At 44.8% G+C, this 20,041-nt stretch overlaps 1 protein-coding gene across 2 annotated transcripts in view; it reads right to left on the bottom strand.

Annotated features, from left to right (window-relative positions):
- Positions 1–17,699, bottom strand: part of FBN1 (fibrillin 1) — a 227,453-nt gene extending 209,754 nt beyond the window's left edge. The window contains exons 1-2 of one of the 2 annotated variants that reach the window (XM_041743578.1): positions 17,684–17,699; positions 16,570–16,912 (exon numbers count right to left, since the gene is read on the bottom strand). In XM_041743578.1, coding sequence (XP_041599512.1) covers positions 16,570–16,733 — 164 coding nt within the window. In that variant the 5' untranslated portion in view covers positions 16,734–16,912; positions 17,684–17,699. Of the gene's footprint in view, positions 1–16,569; positions 16,913–17,456; positions 17,511–17,683 lie in introns of those variants that run through there. The other variant, XM_041743577.1, reaches the window with a different exon arrangement.
- Positions 17,700–20,041: the final 2,342 nt, after the last annotated feature.

Genomic DNA, 20,041 nt, shown 5'->3' with positions numbered 1-20,041 from the left:
ATCCCAGACCCCAGGATCACACCCTGAGCTAAAGGCAGACGTTCAACCACTGAGCCACCCAGGAGTCCCTCTAATTTAAATTTAAAGAAATTTCACTAAGTCAGGAATTTATCTAGTCCATCTGAAGACACACTGTAGACTAAAAATAATAATTAACAATTTGGGGAGAGCTTTATAATCTACAAAGTGATCATGTGACTCTTCCCCCACATCCTATCAAAGAAAATATATTGCTGTGCCCGTTTTCAGATGAGGAAACTGAAATTCAGAGAAGTGAAGTAATTGCGCAAAGGCCACACAATGGAAACATGTCATCAATCACTAATTAAAAACAAAAAGAATTTATTAATAAAACATTCCAAGGTTAATACTAGAGATTTTTAGATTAGAGATTAGAAAGATGTTTCCATAAATACCCTAACAAGAATGTGTTCGTTTATATAAACTAGTTTATGCATAATTTTTTATATTTTGGTTTTCTTTTTTAGGTCTGCAAAAACAAACATTTTGAGACAGATCTTACAAAACATGTTGGAAAAGGAAAGCAACGGTAAAAGGAACACATTTTAGAAACACTCCTATAGGGATGCCTGGGTGGCTCAGTGGCTGAGCATCTGGCTTCAGTTTAGGTCATGGTCCTGGGGTCCTGGGATGGAGTTCCCCAATAGGGGGACTTTTCCCTCAGCCTGAGCCTCTGCTTCTCTCTGGGTGTCTCTCATAAATAAATAAAATCTTAAAAAAAAAAACTTCTATAGACTTATACTTCTGTGTGGTGAGTATCCTTTTCCTATTCCATCTAGTGAAAATATGAGTCAGTTGTTAATATGTTCAGTGTTTGGAGGGAATGGGTGGGTGGGAGGCAAGGTAGAGATTCAAAATGTGACAATTCAAAATCTACTCATAGCTGTCCCTGGAATGTGTTCTATACATGTACTTGAATACAGGTATGACTTGTCTTTTTAAAAGTTACGTTCAAGCAAAACCATCAGATCATGCAGGCAAGTGTCTGACCTGGTTTAGGATGATAATGAGCTGCACAAAGGCCAGGGTGACCCAGATGATGTTCTCTAAAACCTTCCAGTTTCATGTCTCTACAACTTAATTTGAAGCTTGCTGACACACTGTCCATTACGTGGGGAAAGTGGCAACTCACATGTCAACTGCCAGCATATCTCTTCCCTGAAATCCAACGCAAAAGATTTCCCTTTCAGCCTGAATGATGCCAGCCCTGTCCTCTCAAAACTTTTTGAGCTCTGGGGAAGGTCTGACAATATTCCTGTTGCAAGCTGTAATTAAGCAGCCTGGGGTCTCAATGCCAGCACCAAACTTCAACATAGTGACAACCTCTAAGAAGGAAATGATGCTGCCTGGATAGTTGAGGATATTAAAAAAGCTAATGCTAATTTTCAGTGTAATAGTGGTATTGTGGGACGACTGGTTGGCTCAGCGTTGGGCGGCTGCCTTCAGCTCAGGTCATGATCCCAGGATCTGGGATCGAGTCCTGTATTGGGCTCCTGCAAAGAGTCTGCTTCTCCCTCTGCCTATGTCTCTGCAGAGAGACCTCCCTCTCTGTCTCTCATGAATAAATAAATAAATAAATCTTTAAAGAATAATAACAATAGTGGTATTGTATTTTATGTTTCTTCAAAAGCCCTTATCTTTTAGAGGTGCATATTGAGATGTTCACAACAAATGAAACAGTTTCTCATGGGTTTACTTTGAAATGATGTGTGGCAAGAGAAAGAAGTGGATGAAATAAGATTGACTATTAATTGATAAGGGCTAAACCTGGACAGGCTGCATGGCATGATTCTTGCTAGTTTCATGTATATTTGAAATTCTCCATATTAAAAAGTTAAAAATAACAACTCTGTGGCAGCATGTGGCCTAGCTCATTCTGATAGCCATCCTCTCCTATATGCTACCATGACAACACATGTTGCTTTCTGTTTTCATTCATTTGAAGGCCCACTTTTTATCTGTTATGCAACTTAACATTCTTGAGTGGGATGGGGATCCCCATTTGGAAATAATAACAGTCCAATCCCAAAATGTTTCCCATCTTAAACAAGCAGAAGAACTAACTAAAATGTTTCTATGCAGCTACTAAAGAAGGTTAATGTTCATTAGACAAGGAATCCAAAAACAAAGGACTTAACCACATCCCTGCAAATAACTAAGCTTGTTAGTCCCAGGGGATGGGTTTCCTTGAGCATCACAATTACTTTTTGACATGATCCATTTTCGTAAGTACACCTTGTCTTTCCTTATGACCAACATAAACTCATCACTCAACAAAAGATGAGTTTGAGGGAAAAGGGCTTATTTTGCATCTCATCCATCATGGGGCTAAATGCTGGCTTTTCTGTTCACAAGCAGAAGAATTCTTATAGTTATGGGAAATATGAAACAGAAGAAGAAAATCTTTTAGCAAGGTATCCTATATGTTTTCTGACTCCTCAAAATGTGAGAATGTGTGTTAAACAACCTATTTTCAAGGAGGGCCCAAAATGCAAATGAGCAGAGGAGTCAGTCCAAGGTCCCATTAGACTCTGTTATCTAGGGGCACCTGTGTGGCTCAGTTGGTTAATTTCTGCCGTTGACTAAGGCCATAATCTGGGAGTCTTGGGATCCAGCAGCATCTGGGCTCCCTGCTCAGCAGGACATCTGCTTCTCCTTCTCTCTCTGCCCCTCCCCCCTGCTCCTATGCATTTGCTCTCACTCTCTCTCAAATAAATAAGCAAATAATCTTATTAAAAACCCTCAAAAATAAAAAAATAACCCCATTTTAGGCTCCATTGTCTAGAATTGTCAGATGTTCAAAAATATCTACACAAAGTCAGAATTGCTGAACAAAAAAAAAGTAATAATTAAGGAGGAGGAGGAGGAGGAAGAAGAAGAAGAAGAGGAGGAGGAGGAGGAGGAAGAAGACAACGATTTGCATACTCTTGTTAAATTCCTGAAAGGTCTTCAAAAGTTTAAAAAGAAAAGTTTATTTCGTTATTTAGGGTTTATTTCTTTTATGGGAAGTTAAAGAAAGTACCTGGTTGGCTGTTTATTTGTTTTCATATTTTTGTTTTTTTATAAAATTTGATTGTATTGGTGATGGTGTGATTTACCCCAAAGAAATGAGAGATTAGGTAATCTGAACATTTTTAATGACAAACAGAAAAATAATTATTGTCTGTTTAAGCCATTCCTTATTTAAAGCACTCTTATTTTTATAGCCTGTGAATGAACATGAAGCAACCACAACTTCCTCGGGTTTATTGCCAAATCAGTTAACTAGGGTTTAGTATGTAAGGGTGCAGGGTATAGGAACTCTACCAAAGCACTGTCTAAATTAAGATAATGTATGTTTTTGTTCCACTTTCCCAGATGCCCAGTAGTTTAATATCTCTTAAAAGTCAACCCTCATTAGAATCAAAATGGGAATCATTAAAAGAAAATGAAAAAATAGCAAGATTTTCCATTTCTCCAGAGAAATTGGGCACAGAAGGAAAACAACAAGTAAGAATCCTTTGTACTGAATGAGCATTACATTGCTACACGGCGTGAAGCCAAAGGAAGGGAATGCTCAGTTGCAGAGCAAAGGCCATGGCTCCTCTCGGAGGTGGCCAATCTGGGTCAGCTTCACCCCAAATCACATAAGATAGCCCTGCCCACAAAGCGCCCAGAGGGAATGGGAATGACAGACTGAGCTGAAGGAGTTCTGGGTCTATGGAAAGGGAGTTTTCTCAATTTGGGTGCACATACTGTGTTTAACAACCTAGCACTCCTCCTACTTCTTTAAACCCTTTCCACATGACTCAGGCCTGGCCACCCAAGTGCCCCATTTCTTTGGTCACAGTTTTGGGTACAGTGACAGGAATGGTGCCGAAAGAAGGGACCGGCAGGAAGGAGGCAAGGCCACTTTGCCAGAGCTACCAGTAAAAAGATACACCAGCTCTGGCAGGGTTGTTAATGAGGAATCACACACTCAGTAAATTTATTTTCCAATAAAGATAACACAATTTGAGGGAAGGGGAAATTTAAAAATTAAAACCTTATCAGCACATTGTCTTTAGGTATAACCAGATTTCCACAAAGTGAGTTTCCATTAAAATTATATTTTTTAAATGTTTGAAGTTCAAGTTTGCTCCCTCTGATTCTGAAAATAATCAGTTCCAAAATGAGAAAGTTGAGACTGCGGTCTCCAGATATTAATGGCTATCTAATGTTTTGCTAAATGTTTGGTCATAAAAATCCAGCCTCTTTGTAGGACTCCAGCCCTCTTTATCCTTATCCGTAACAGAATTATAATCATCCTCATCACCGTAGCTAAGCACATCAGGCACTACACCAGGAACTTGAAATGTATCATCTCCTTAGAAAACCCAGAAGGGTGTTATAATCACATTTTACAAGTGAAGAAACTGACAGTCAAACAGGTCAAACCACTTGTCTGAGGTTCCTTCCTAGAAGGTGGTGACGCCAGGATTTGCCTCTAGGCATGTCTATGTCCACACTTCCAAGCCTCCCTAAAAACATGGCCAATGGTTATTAGTGTTCATTGAAAATGACTCCCCAGTCCTTTAAAATATAGTCTCACAAGCAATACCACTGTACCCAGCTACCCACAACCAGGCTCAAATAGGAAACGGTGTGAGGTAATTATAACATATACCCCAGCCACTCGCTCCGGGTTTTTATGACTGAACTGCCAAATCACTCCTAGCCAACTCTTCAGGAAATGTTCAGACACTTTCTCAGATTCCAGCTAAAACATCAACTATGTGGCCCTGGGGAGTACAGAGCTCACAGGGTGGTAATGGGATATAAAATTTGCAAACTTGAGTTCAGTGGCCTAAACTCTGGGTGTGAAGCAGCAGCAGCCCATGAAAGATTAAAAACTATTTGTCAACTTGAATGCTGCATATCAAGTCCTTCTTTGTAAAGCACTTGTCCACATCACCTCGGACACTAATCCCACCCATCAAAGGAGAGAAAGATACTCCTAATGTAGTTCTGCCTAGAACCACTGGAAAGAATATAATAATATCAACAGACTTGAGATGGGGTGTTCACTTTGAAAGTCAAACATTAGGTCCGATTAATGCCGAATAAATAGTTGTCCCTTGGTTTAGGCAGATGTTCTACAAAATTATTGGAAGAGGGATATGGAAGAAAAGATAAGAACTTAAGTTTTTTTTTTTTTCTTCATTGGCATGCCTCTTACATGGAATCTAAATGTATAAATTAGTAGTTTGGATAACTGAGTCAGGTAATGACTCAGATAAGATAAGAGTCTGAGCTTACATACCTAGAAGTGCCATGGCCTGTCCCAGGACGTTTGACACTCGAATTGGCAATTACAAGTATGAGCAGGGTGGTGGTGGTAGGAGGGGATGTTACTCTTTAGACTCACAGAAAAGATTTCCCCTTCTCGTCCTCCCATCCCTTCCCGATACTCTAACTGGTGACTACCTCCATCTTATTGGAAAGCCCCATCTTATTGAACCTCACCTAATATGGACTGACATCACTGATACCAATGAGGCGCTGAGGAGTTAAAGTCTAGTGCCCAGCTTCCCAACAGGGTTGACCACTGAGAGACTGATGGCACTGCCTAAGGCTAAATAAACAAGAACAAGACAAATGTCCACATCCACATGCTGCGGGAGGTTTGCTTATGTGAAGCACAATTGAGGACTTAGAGATACCAGTCGCCCTTCCTAAGACATGAAGACAAAGAAGAGGTATAATCTTGTACCCAAGCACACACTTATACTTAAATTGTCTTTTGTCACTGTGTGACTCCGCTTCCACACATGTGAAAGGGAGAAGAAAGCAAGTACAGCGAGCAATTTTTAATGAACTTTCTCTGGGCCTTGGTTTCAGCATCTATAAGTTTCTGAAGTCTGTCCCACTATAACACTAATTTATAATATTTTTGTAAAGATAGATGGTCTGAGTATAAAGAAAAATCTGAGTCATGATTATAATATACCCAAAAAATTTTTTTCAAATAAGAGTCTTTAAAAGTTATTCAATAAAGGTACCAACCTATTTGGGTCTGATTACACAATCTTACAAATCAGTACCAATGGATAGGAGAAATGGTGGACAATAAATCATTATCTATAGGAAGTAGGGGATGCACCAAACTTTACATGGCACCATATATATAGGCTCATCATGTATGATAAATTAACCTGCTTTTCCAGGGCATCTCTCTAAATGTTTATGTAGGAATCTTTTCTGAAATCCAGATGTCTTTATTTCATGTGCCCTGACTCCTCCAGAAGCTCCCAGTCCCCTGAAGAGGCTAATTAAAGCCACTGGCCACCTGGGGTGGGGGGTAGTCATTCCTATCTGTCTGAACCCAGCACCTGCTCCATCCAGCCCAGATCCATGGCTGGTAAGACTCTCCAGTCTAGGAGTTTCTCCCAACTCTTTCCCCTTGTCTCCTTTAATCTTTCTCCTTCTCTCTCCTAACAAAATCCTTACTTACCTCCACTTTTCTTCTGCAACATCCTGAGACTACCAAATAAAAATTTAACATTTTACTTAGAATTTATTTTTCTTAATGTTTTAACTCTTATTTGATATTCCTATTATCCCTATTTTATCTATGGCTCAGCTTCTGAAGTTAGTACAAAAGCAAGAAAAGGAAGATGAGATGATGATGATGATGATGAAGAAGAAAAAGGAGGAGGAGGAAATGCTGATAAGAAAGAAGGAAAAGAGGAAGGCAAGGAGGAAAAGGGAAAGAAACAGAAAAACAAAACAAAGCCCTGTCCCTTGATTAATAGAGATATTCCTATACTTCAGTTCAAAACCACAAACTTAACAAGAAACATAATGTGTCCATAGGGCCCCCATAAATTCTGTCTCCCAACACCAACATCATAACATGGTTGTTCTATATTTGGGCTTCAGTGTTTGGATACTTATATTTGAATGTAAGTATGACTGATGATCTAGGAATTCACAACTCTTCAAAACACTGAACCAAATCACTTGTCTAATGGAGCAACTCTCCAAACCCGGAGCCTGCTCGCCGTCTGGAATCTATCTCTGGCTGGAATGGCGGACATAGGGAATCTTCCTCTCTCCCTTCCGCTCTGAAGGGCTGAGTAAATAGACTCAGTGATAATTTCAACAACAAAAAAGCCACTTGAGAAACTGGTGAAGTCACAAGAACTTAAAACTAGGATTTGTTATAATAGAGCTAATAGAGCACTGGATCCACAATCCAACCTTGATGGTATTCTGAATCCAGTTTTATCCTATTAACAATGTGGCTACTCCATTTACAGCAGAAATAACAAGAGTTCGGTTCACTACAATATTTACTATTGGCAGTTGTGGATCTATTTTTACTGATCAGTTATAATCCCTGGCTCCCCCAAAAATGTTTTTGAGGCAAATTACCCAACAGATATATAAATATGAAGCTATTAATAGAAATTGAAAGCAAAATTCCATAGAAGGAAGGCAAAACACACCAGATACTTAAGTTACTAAATGAAAGTGATTGTGCATTCAGTTGGTCCCTGTCTTAGAGGCTAAAGGAAAAAGGAGGGTAATGTTAGGAGTTTCATAATTCTAGTATTTGAAAAAACAAAATTTGCCGGTTTATTAGGGACTAAACTTATTCATGGGGTATGTGAGTCCTTTAAATGGACAACTGTGGATGAGTTAGGAACAATATCCTTAACATTAATCTAACAGATCAGAAGACACATTGTGCGGGTAGGCATTTTTCATCCTGAAGTTAGAGAAGCAAAATACAAAGCAGCATCTTCAATGAAGAAGTAAATCAATACGACTGGATCAAGGTAGGATTAAAACATCTGATTCTCCTTCTCAAAAACCCAATCCCTTACTGTGGTAGCTAGTCTCCAGAGATGTCCCCCCAAATTCCTCCCGTCCCTGCAGACACATGCTGCTCCACACATCAAGAGGTTGGGTTTATAAGTCCATGCCCTTGAATGTGGATGGCCTGGGACTTGCTGGAATTCCAGGTCACACCACTCTAGGCTAAGTTTGGAGAAAGTCTGGTAGCCTCCACTTTTGCGCTCTTGGGATCCCGAGGTACATGGTAAAAGTGTGGCTCTCCTGCTGGAGAGTCGTGTGGGGAGGCCACGTGGCAAGGGAGACTACCTGAGACCATCTGGAGGAGAGCTGACGAACCCTGCCAATGCTGATAACACATAAGCCCACCTGAGCCCTTCCGGCTAGCCCTCAGCCATTCAAGTCAGTTCTGTAGTCAATGTATGGGCTCAAAGCACGTGACTGGGGGATAAGAGCTGGCCAGGATAGACACTTACCCTGTGCAAGGCCTGGTAGCTATCCTTGGGACTCAGTTTCTCCATTTGGAAAGACACACTCAGGGCCTCCACCCCCAGTGACAGGCCCAGGCAAGAGACTGTATAGGAGAGCTTTAAAACCTGGAAAGCACCCAGCAGAGCCTGACAAGTAGCTCTTTGCTTCCTTTATTCCCTTCCTCTGTCCATCCATTTAGATTAACCACACCAAAGTAAACAGGGCAGCAGGCGCCAGTCCATGGAACCAGAAATACACGTGTAGAAATCATCTTGCTCACTCCAGCCCCATCAGTCATTGTGGGAAGCAGAGACAAGATTCCCCACTGTGCCCTGTCCAAATTCCTGGCCTGCAGAATCATAAGAAATAATAAAATTGTTGTTGTTTTAAGCCACTAAGTTTGGGGTAATTCGTTACGTAGCAATAAGAAAATCAAAACACTCACAAGTGAAAATAGCTTGTTTCCTTGCAGTAGAGGGACTAGGAATGGTTCACTTCTCTTTAGTGTCTCATTAAAGTGCTGTAATGTTTCTAGGTATAATGAGGTTTACGATCCGTGGAAGTGGAGGCATCCTAGGTGTGTCCTCCCCTTTGCCTCTCCTCTTGACCAACTAAGTGGTCAAGCACTACTTGTGTTACATCTGAAACACTACTTGCGCCTCCTCTTCACCCCCTTCACCACTCAGGCCATCATCCACCCTCACCCCAACTCCTCTATTAGCCTCCCAATCTCCCTGCCTCTGGCCTCCCTACCCTCTAAACCACACACCTTTCATCAGAACAGCAAAGGTCTAAAATGTTCCCATTTTAGAATCCTTTTCTAGCTCACCTGTCACAACAGACAGTAATGTTCTGCTTCCTTTAGTCCCTCCCCCACCCCTGACAGTGTCACACGCTGTGGATAGCCACACACAGTTGCATACTGTAGGGGGCACTACCACTTCCTAGGCCACCCAATGTATGAACTGTACCCCTTGAACTTGTGCAAACCCTGCCCAACTGTACTCAGTGTCCTCAATGCCTTCACACTTTTCACTTTATGCTTTCTTTGGTCAAATTTTCTCTTACTTCTCTTCTATATTTCCTCCAAGCAAGCTGTAACTTATATTATTTACCTTACCCAGTCAATCAATATTGGTCAATCAAAAATCATCTATTGAGCACTTATCGTGTGCCCAGTTCCTCAATATCCCAGTGATAAAGAAAACAAAGGTGAACTCTATCTTCAAAAAGTTCTCAGTGCTAGTAGATAGTCACTTATTTATCACATAGACCAGACATCGGCAAACTCTTTTCTGTAAAGGGCCAAGTTATAAATCGTTTAGTTTCGCCAGCCATGCTTTGTCACAACTACTCCACTCTGCCTTTTTTTTTTTTTTTTCAATAAAATCTCACAAAAACAGGCAGCTTGGTCCACAGTTTGCCAACCCCAATAGACTTTCACGGTGAAGTCTTATCTGATGAATTCTATTCCCAGTGTGATGCTTCCCTTGTCACATGACTCCATTTGCCTTCAATAGATACTGAGTCTTTCCCACAGTAGTGATGGGGGAAGATTGAGGAAATGAAGCTATTATCACGAGTATGGGAGAAAGAAAGAAACCTACCAAGTATAAGATTTATTATAATTGGGAAGCAGTAAGATAGACTGGTTAAGAGCAATGAAACTATGAGACCAGATTTCCCAACTCTTATTAGTTTATGTCACCAGAAGAATTACTGAAACTCTGCACCTCAGTCTCGTCATGTAATAAATGGGCAAGTAGGTATAATCCTCCTCATAGAGAAGTTATACATTACATGAATTAATGTATGTAATGTATAATACTGAGTGATATATCAGAGCTTGCTAATCTTTACCATTATTATTACTGCAATTTAATGTAAAAATTACATGATAGCAATGGCTCTGAGCTTACAGGTGGCCAAGGTAAAAAATGAAACAGGAAGAATCAAATAACTTGTCATGTTGGTAAAAACTTAACACACATACCAGTTTCCCCTGAAAAGACGAACATCTCTTGTGATTCTATTCTAAGAGACATTTCACACAGGACATGAGTTCCACTCAGAGAAATGGGCAATGCAGGAGGATACCTGTGCTGGTGACCTTCCACCTTTTTTACTTCAAGTAAAAGTTCATATAATATATGTGCCATCCAAAGCCCCCACCAACTCTGGCATTCTCTAATTCCTTCTGTGTTTTTTTTCAATGTCTCTGTAGAAATGTTAGAGAAAGTTTCTCACTTGACAAACATTAGAATATTATTAGCCACACTTGGGATGTGTGAACTAGCACGAGGGAATATTAGGAATTTTAAGTGGAATTTTACCAAAGTCTTAGTCCTGCATTTTTTGTCCAGTGGAATGAAAAACCAAAACCATAACTAAAATTAATGGAGAAAGAAAATTTAATATTGCGAATTTGTCCTTAAAACTTAACTTTTATGCACCTTAGCTCTTACAGCTGTAAAAGCTAATAAAAGAACCACCCCACTGAGCTGCGGTGAGTATCAAGAGTTACCATATGTAAAACACTGAGAGCAGGACCTGGCACACATAAATGTCATCTGAAAGTCACCTATCACTGCTACAATTATTGTTGTTATTTGTTCTTACTTAATCCTATGCCCCATGCCATCTGCTACCTTTCCATCGACTCCTGGTTCCCATGATGCATCTCATCCTCCTACCAAATATGAAGCCCCTGCAGGCTGCCGGCTGGATGTCTCTGGCATTCCACAGAGTTAAATTCAGGCTGGCATCTAATCAAGGCTTCCTGAATTAATGAACTCTTTGAAACCCCATCTAATGATCAGTTAGTGTTAAAATGGCTTTGATAGGATTCATGACTCAAATGGGAATGAATATCAACCTTAACAATGCCTGCCGTAGAATTCAGGCCTGATATATTAATCAATTTCAGCTTTCTTAAAAAATTTCATGGAAAAAAAATTCTAAGTTGCTTGAATAGGCCCATTTGTTAGGTTAGTTTCTAGAAGTGAAGAAACTGTTAATACAGTTTATTTCTATTTCAAGAAAATATTTAAAATCTTATTTTTTCATTTTAAAGGGTAAACTTCACAAATTGGTTGTTTGGTTTACTGAAAGCAAAAGCAAACAAACTCTCTGCAAATACCCTAATAATCTGTTCAGTATTTTGTTTGATAAGCGTCATTGGCATAATACTGTAATCTTTTTAATCATCAGCTACACAAGACAGCAAGGGAATGTTTCAATATTCTTTAAACTCCCCATAAGGTTGGAGGGATGTCTGTACTTCCATTTCCATCAGCCTCAAGCTCATCTCACCATAGGCTGATGTATGTTTTAATTAATTTGTGATATCAACAACTTAGGCATTTTTGTAAATAGCCTCTAGGTCTTAATGCTACAATGTGAGTCACATAAATAAATATTTTGTCTCCATCTTCTCATTTAAAATGTAGAATTGTTAAGAACTTCTATTTAAGAATATCTTTTATGGGGGAGAGGGAGCATCTGGGTGGCTCAGTCAGTTCAGTGTCTGCCTTCCGCTCTGGTCATGATCTTGGGGTCCTGGAATGGAGCCCTAACTCAGGCTCCCTGCTCAGCAAGGAGTCTGCTTCTCCCTCTCCCTCTACCCTTCCTCCAATCTGGCCCCCATGCACGCACATGTGCAGTGTCTCTCTCTCAAATAAATAAAATCTTTTAAAAAATATCTTTTTTTAATTATATTGCAATATTTTAGCTTAATCTTTTCAATAAACACAAGGACAAACCATACCACTGCAGGAGTCTTTTCCCCATATTTAATTATTAACCTACCTGACTTCAGATGAAGTCTTAAAGTCCTCTTTGTAAAATAAATGGACTTTATAAAGTCTACAGAACTTTTCTGTGTTCCCTGCTAAAGTTCTTTAATAACAGACTTCTGTGTAATTAATCCCTTGGAGTTTGCCGTCACATAATCTACCCTGTGTACGAACTGTTCCATGTGTATTTTTCTGGTAACAAGACCTCTGGAAAAAATAAACAAACAAACAAAGACCAAAAAGAAAATCACGCACAAGAGCACAAATTGTATGAAATACATCTAGTCTCATATACTTATAAATGAGGCAACAAGGATAGAAATTCTCAATCCATCTTATCAGAGATTTAAGAAAAAGGGGTTTCACTCTAAAGAATTTTTTTCCCTTTGACAGGAAACTGCAATATTTCCTTATTTGAGAGCTAAAGCAATAAGGCACTCTTAAATAAATGGTTCCTAACTACTGCTATTCAAGTAGAGCTGTGTGTTTCCTTTTAATTGAATTGTCTCCCACACATTTTGCCTAATCACAGAAGTTAAGAATTTAGCTGAAAAAGTCTTGTGAACTGAAATTCTCACAAAAAGCTAGGATTTTATGATTTGTCATAAAGTCATTTCACACATGCGAAGCAGTGCTCTGGCAAAGGAAAACTGCTATACATTTCTTATTCGAAAACATTTTTGAAACTTGCAAAATTCTCATTTCAAAATAGAGAAATATGCAATTTTTGCAGAGTGAATGGGGACCACACTCATTCCATAAAAAAAGGATTTCCTGTAAAAACAGAAATTGGCAATTTAGTCTAAGAAAACACAGTGAAAGCTGGGAAGAAACTTGAAGATGCTTAAATTTCCACTGTGGAACAGCTTCTGCTGCCCAGTGGGAAGGGAAAAAAAAAAAAAAAAAAAAAAAAAACACCTGCAACAGGATGGGAGGAGAAGAAGACAAGCTAGGACTACACTCCCAGAAAGGGAAAAATGAGGCAGGTCCTTAGTCTGTGAAGCTGGGATGCTGACAGGAAAGGAATTTACATCCCAAGAAGAGCAAGGCAAACTCTGCAGTCACCTGTCACATCAGAGAAAGACAAGAGGGCACGATTTGTGGAAGAGATGAGACCCACGCACAGTGGACACTGGTGAATCTAGAGCACCTTTTAACTAGAGGAAATATTAGTGAGGTGCTGAAAGTTGCTGCCACCAACTGGGCATCAGACAGACTTGGGGTTACAAATCACTTTCACTTCATGAACTGTGCATTGCCATCAAAATGGTAAACAGCTTTTGCTGTAAGTCAAAGAGGTTAGTTTTGAAGCCGGTAATATTTTAACTAGCAAAAATAGAGATTTTAAGCAATAACTGGAAAAACATTACACACAACTGCTTCTCCTGATGATTTATACAGCAGGGCATGGTTGAAAGACTTATTCATGTGAGGCTGTAATGGCAATAAGCAGAGAGAATACCTTGTAAATGCTACTCAAATTCAAAATCAAAATTGCTACTTGTGTAAAAATCTGTGGGAAAACCTTTCATCCAGAGATTGTACTTTTTATTCATTTGTGCCACATATACATTTGCACATGGGCACACAAAGGCGTGCAGAATTTGGGAGCGGCAAAAAATTTAACATAATCTAGAGAGCCACCTTACGGAACCATTCTAGCCACAGTATGGGATTCCGTACACTAAGAGAATGCACAAGGTACATCCACATGAATTAACAGACAGATGCACTAAAAATACATGGAAGTGAGCAAGGCTCAGAACAGTATGTATAGTATATTGCATGTATTAAATAGAACAAATGTGAGCCAAATACATACACATGTATGTGTATATATATATATATATATTTGTATATGCATATAGATGCCTATAATAGTTCTACAAAAATATACACAAAAATGGTGTCTGAGAGGGAAGAGGGAAATTTTTTAATTGCATATCCTTTTAAATTATTTTTTACCTCCCCCAAATATATATACATATATGTGTGTGTGTGTATATATGTATATATATAAAACCTTATAAGATAACATAGAATTCTAAAAACAAAACCCTTTTTATTATAAAGGTTCATTATCATATTATATATGATATAGTACACTGTAAATGTTAATTATAATTATTTCTAATATCTTTATATATACATGAAATCTTACAGATAATGTGAGAGTGAGGCACACTCATAATTACTATTCTACTAATAACACATTTTTAGGAAGACTTTATGAATAGTTTGCAATAGAGTAACATCTATGTTAGTGACCAAAACCCATGAGGAACACAGAGAGATGTTTCCCTATAATCCTAAAAAAAAGCAATACCTTTGAAATAAGTGTTGGTGTGAGTAAAACTAGGGACATTCTGTTAAGCAACAAAGTAAAGCTTGGTTTCTGTTTTCACATCGAGTTGTGCTTCCCGAGGAAACAACGCTGGTTGGTGATAGTGCACAGAGATGAGATGAATGTCTGGCAGGGCCCAATGTCTCCCTGCAGACTTTCATCCACAAAATTAAACCTCACTTCCTCTCTTTCTGTAAGAGCAATGCCATCCAGCTTAACTATTAAGATAATATATACAGCAGAAATATATACATATATATATATATATATATATATATATATATTTTTTTTTTTTTAAGGAAAACTGCTGACTAAATCAGGTCCTTTGAAGAACGTATGAAAACCAGAGTTTTAGTTCATCTGTTGAACTTGCTTGCATGGGCCTTGCACACAGCAGTGAAGGTCTGCCGCCTGATCAGAATCAGGCTTAACATGATAAGGGAATTTCCTTTCCAACACTGCTGGAGTCCTGGATTTATTTTCCACAAAGGCCAAGATGGAACTAAATTAATCATAACTACTTCCTGAGGCCAGAAAATCATGCATATTTTACCGCAGCCCAAGTGGTTGGCCCTGACAATCACCTTGTCCCTCCAAGGTCTAGACCAAGACTCAAAAACTGGTCCATTCAGTTTACTACACTTTTTCTTCCTGTACCTGGGCCATACAAACAATATAATATAACTATTATATAAAATATTATATAAAATATAAATTTTATGCCGTATATATATGGATATATATATATATATGTATATATATATATATATATAATTAGTCAAAACAGCCCACAACAACAACAACAACAAAAATAAAGGAGATGTTCAGCCACATATCGGATTGGACATCATCACCTGGTCGCTCAGGATCATATAATCAAGCTACAGAATCATTCAAAAAGGAGCAACAATGAGAATCACGAGAACTTAACAGAAAACCTCTGTGTGCCGCACACTGTCTGGGTTCATTTAACAGACTACTCCAAGGAGATAAAATGGATCATTCACAGTTCATCCTGCTGCTTCTGTAGAGGCTCGAATTCCAACAATCTCACCAAGACAGATTTTTCTTTCGACCTGAACAATTTTAAGGGAACTGTATTCCCACCGTCCTTCAATTCGGGGAACTGACAGAGCTTAGACAGTCAACCTGCCTGATGTAAATATTTCCTGCTGAAACATTTCCTGTGATGGGGACTTGGGAAGCCAGTGAAATGCTTGGTCGCATGCACACAACACTTACACCACTCGTTAAAAACATCCCTTTAAGGCCGGCCACAGAAGTATCAGTGCCCCAATGAAAAGAGGACCTGTTTAGAACCCCAAAGAACCCAAGTCCTCAAAAATTTTGCCCTGCTCTGCAGCCCCGGGAGGCCCAGCGGTTTAGCGCCGCCTTGGGCCCAGGGCCTGGTCCTGGAGACCCGGGTTCGAGTCCCGCGCTGGGCTCCCTCCTTGGAGCCTGCTTCTCCCTCTGCCTGCGTCTCTGCCTCTCTCTGTGTGTGCGTCTCTGTCATTAATAAATAAACAAAATCTTCTTTTTTAAAAACAGTGCCCTGCTCTACCTCCAGTGCAGACACCTGAAGGGCGGTATCAGCCGGAGGACTCAGCCCCGGTTTTCCGAGCCCAGCTCCGAGGGGAGCCACCGGCGCCTGCGTCCCGCCCGCCCGTCATCACAGCCCTTCCTCGCCGCGCTCCCCGACCCACGGGGCAGCTGCAAAGGTGCCCGCAAGCCCAGCACTTTCCCCTGGACACAACCGGAATCGGTGTGAAGGGAGAGGAATGGGCTCCTCCCCTTCTTCCTCAAAGAGCCCTTCTCGCCTCCAGAAGTCCGCCTCGACGATGGCCCAAGATCCCTGCCAACCACGACATCTCCTCCGGGGCAGGAGTCTCTAAAGAGCAGAGGCGGGGTGGGTGGGCCCCGAGCGGGGCGAGGGCCGGACCCCCGAACCTCCGCGGTGCCCCCGGAGACGCTGTCCGAGGCCTGGAGGCGCGGGGAAGCGGCCCTGCCCGCCCGCCCCTCGGACCCCGGCCCGGGGGAGGCGCGGCGAGACCCAGCCCGAGCCCGAGCCCGAGCCCGAGCCCGAGCCCGAGCCCGAGCCGAGGGGCCGGCGCGTCCCGTTACCCTTTAAGCGCGTCGTGTCCCGCGCCGCCTCTTCTCTTGGCCCGGCTGGCCCTGGTCTCCTTCGCGCTCGCAGCCTCCAGGTTGGCGTCCGCCCCGTGGCTCGTGTAGGACGCTACGAGCACGGTAACGCCCAGGACGACCTCCAGCAGCCCTCCCCGCCGCATGATGCCGAGCGGCCGCCGGCTCCCGCCGCCTCTCGCCGCGCCCCGGGCTCGATCCGCGGCCGCCGCTGCGCCCCGAAGCGCGCCGCGCCGCCGGGGTCCCGCTGTCCCGCCGCCCGCGCCCCGGGCCGGCTCCTCCCGCCTGCTCCAGGCGCTGCTCCGCTCCAGGCGGCCCCTGCCAGCTGCAACAGACAAATCGCCGGGGGGGGGGGGGGTCAGGGCTCCGGGATGCCGGAGCCTGGGGTCCCCGTCCCCGAGCCCAGCCCGCGCGCCGCCCAGCGTGGCGCAGCCGCTTTGGGGGAGCGAGGACCGCCCGCCCCCGCGCCCGCGCCCGCGCCCGCCCCCGCCCCCGCCGGCCGCGGCTCCGCCGACCCTCGGCCTCCCCGACGCCGCCTCGCTGCGCGCACGGCGAGGACCGTCGTCACTTGGAGCTCCACGGCACGAGCCGCGCGCCCTGCGCTCGCAGCCGCAGCCCCGCCGGCCTCCCCCGCCGGCCCCGAGCATCCGCCGCGGAGCCCCGGGCCGGGACGCCGTCGGGCAGGGGAGGGCCAGCGCCCCTGTGGACGCTCCGGGGCAGCCCCTCACCGCGGCCCCGGCCCCGGCCCCGGCCCCGGCCCCTGCCCCTGCCCCGGCCCCTGCCCTCCGCGCGGCGCGAACGCAAAAGCCTCCGCCGCTGCGGCTCCAGCCCCGGTGGCCGACCCCGGCCGGGACCCCGGCGGCACCCACTGGAGAAGCGGCGGCTGCGGCTCCGGCTGCGGCTCCCGCTCCGGCTCCGGCTGCGGCTGCGGCTCCCGCTCCGGCTCCGGCTGCGGCTCCCGCTCCCGCTCCGGCTCCCGCGGCGGCGGCGGCGGCTCGCCCCGGTCCCGGCCGCGCAGCCCCCGCCCCGCTCCGCCCCAGCTGTCGCCGCCGCGCCCGCCCGTCCCCGCGCCCGCCCGTCCGCGCGCGGCACCCACCGCCTCTGCCCGGCTCCCGCGGCCCCCTCCTTTCCCCACCTCTTCAAGTATCGTCTGCGCGGCGGTTTCTCGCGAGAGAAATACTTTTTTCAAAAAAAGGAAAGAAAAAGAAAACGACACCCCCTCCCACACCCCCTCCCCGCCCCCCACCCCGCGGCCCCATCCATCCGCCCTTTCCACTCCCCTCCGCCAGCCGCCGCCTCGGCGCGGGGCCTCCCTCGCGCAGGACCAGCGCGGCCCGGAGGCGGCACCGGCGCAGCGTCCTGCCGGGCCGGGGACCGTGGTGCCGGGCGAGGCGCGGGGGCACGGAACAGGCGCGGGTCGCGGTCCCGCGGTCCCTGCCGCCGGGAGGTCCGGCCCGAGGCTGGCCACCTCCGGTGACCCGGGGGGCCCGGCGGGCGCGGAAGGCTGTGCCACCTGCACCGCGAGCGCGCGCTGGGGACGGCGGCCCGCAGGCCCGGGAGGGGCCCCGCGCCCCCGCGCCCCCGCGCCCCCGCCGAGGGCCCCCGCGCCCCCGCGCCCCCGCCGAGGGCCCCCGCGCCCCCGCCGAGGGGAGCCGCGTCCTCGCCGCCCGCGCCCGGCCCGCAGCGGAGCCCCGAGCCCCGGGGGCGGCGGGGGGGGTGCAGGGCGCGTGGCTGCCGGGGCTGGTGTGGGGCGCGGAAGGGGGTCCCCACCGCTGCCACTTGCCCCCTGGGCGTCGAGTGCCCACTCGAGGCTCCCCCTTCTGAGGCTCAGGTCGCGCCACCCAGGCTGATCCAAGACGCTCCGAGCGTCTGAGGGGGATTCCTCTGAGTCGGAGGCCTGTGAGTGCTGGGAACTGAAGTGTGGCACGGAGGTGATGATGATGGTCGGGATGGCCCTGGTGCCCAGCCTGCAGCCAAGATTGGGCTGCTTCTAGGCAATCCTAGCTCACCTCCCCCAAGCGCTCGCGCGCGCACACACACACACACACACACACACACACACGACTGCCCTTCCAGGACAAGCAAGGCACGGTGACTTTGAAGGATACAGTATTTATGGCATCCTTATATGGATAAGGCCCCGTGTTGCCGGTACTCTATAAAGGCTTAGGAGGGCAGGAAATCACACCCTGGGCCCTTGCCCCTGGAACTGGAGACCCCAGAAAATCCCCGCATAGCAGCCACAGCTGTCAAGCCAGAAATCAGAGCTCAGCAAAAACAGGACTTCTTGCTGAAGGGGGCTTTCCTTATTTGCAATTGTTTGTACCTAGATAATAGGGTATGGGAACCTGGGCAAGTTGTTTAGCTTCTTTCTGATTGACAGATGGAAGTAATAATGTTGACCACTGCAGAGTTATAATGGCGATGATCAGCCTCCCCAACTAGGACAACAGCCTGAAGATGAAAACAGGGAAATTGTCAAACACATGAGCCCCTTTAAAGTCATAGTCCTAGAAGTATGTGGCAGTTTGAGGTCTCACCTGTAAAAGTTCTCTTAGCAGATTTATGAATTGGCAGCTTGGTCACACCCCCTTGGTTGACATTCATCCCAGATGTGAATTTTCTGAGCACCACCACCTATGTACCTACCTGTTGGTGCATAATTGAATCGGGCTCCTTGGTGAGCAAGGCAGAAAGGTTTTTTTTTCCCTCGCACAGCAGCAGATAGTCTACAGCAAAACTTGACTTGAAAAAGTAATGACCCAGTTGTTAAATGCCAAGAGGAAGAAATACCGGATGCTCTCTTGGAGGATATATAACAGGGCTACCTGACCTAGGTTGGGACTGATCAGGGAAGGCTTTCCTGAAGAAGTGATACTAACTGATGTCTAGACCCATAACTAGACTTTACTTATGGTAGTGGCTCTCGGAACGTGGCTATACAGTAGAATGCCCGGGGACCTTAAAAAAAAAAAAAAAAAAAAAAAAACCTGACACCATGACCCAGTCCCCAGAGGTTCTGACTTAAATAGCCTAGAGTGGAACCTTGACGCAGGCATTTTTTTTTAATTTCATTTAAATTCAATTTGCCAACATAGAGTATAACTCCCAGTGTTCATCTCTTCATGTTGCCCTCCTTAGTGTCTGTCACCCAGTTACCCAGTCCCTCCACCCAACCTCCCCTTCTGCAACCCTTCGTTTGTTTCCCAGAGTTAGGAGTTTTTCATGGTTTGTCTCCCCAGGCAGGGAAAAAGGTAAGGGAGTTGTTCAGACGGGGAAAAGGATCTAAGCAGAGGAATCATGGCTCAGGAGAAGCAGGGCTATTGGAGATCCAAGAAGACCCCACAGTATTCTGGATTGTCCTTCACCCTCTGAGCAATCTGCCAAGTCTGCCTCCTATCCCTACACTCCAGCAGCATGTGAGACACTGTAATCTCTCTTAGACTCCTCCACT

This window comes from Vulpes lagopus, chromosome 2, assembly GCF_018345385.1.
Source record: "Vulpes lagopus strain Blue_001 chromosome 2, ASM1834538v1, whole genome shotgun sequence".
Taxonomy (NCBI): domain Eukaryota; kingdom Metazoa; phylum Chordata; class Mammalia; order Carnivora; family Canidae; genus Vulpes; species Vulpes lagopus.
This window is presented reverse-complemented; position numbering and strand designations above follow the sequence as displayed.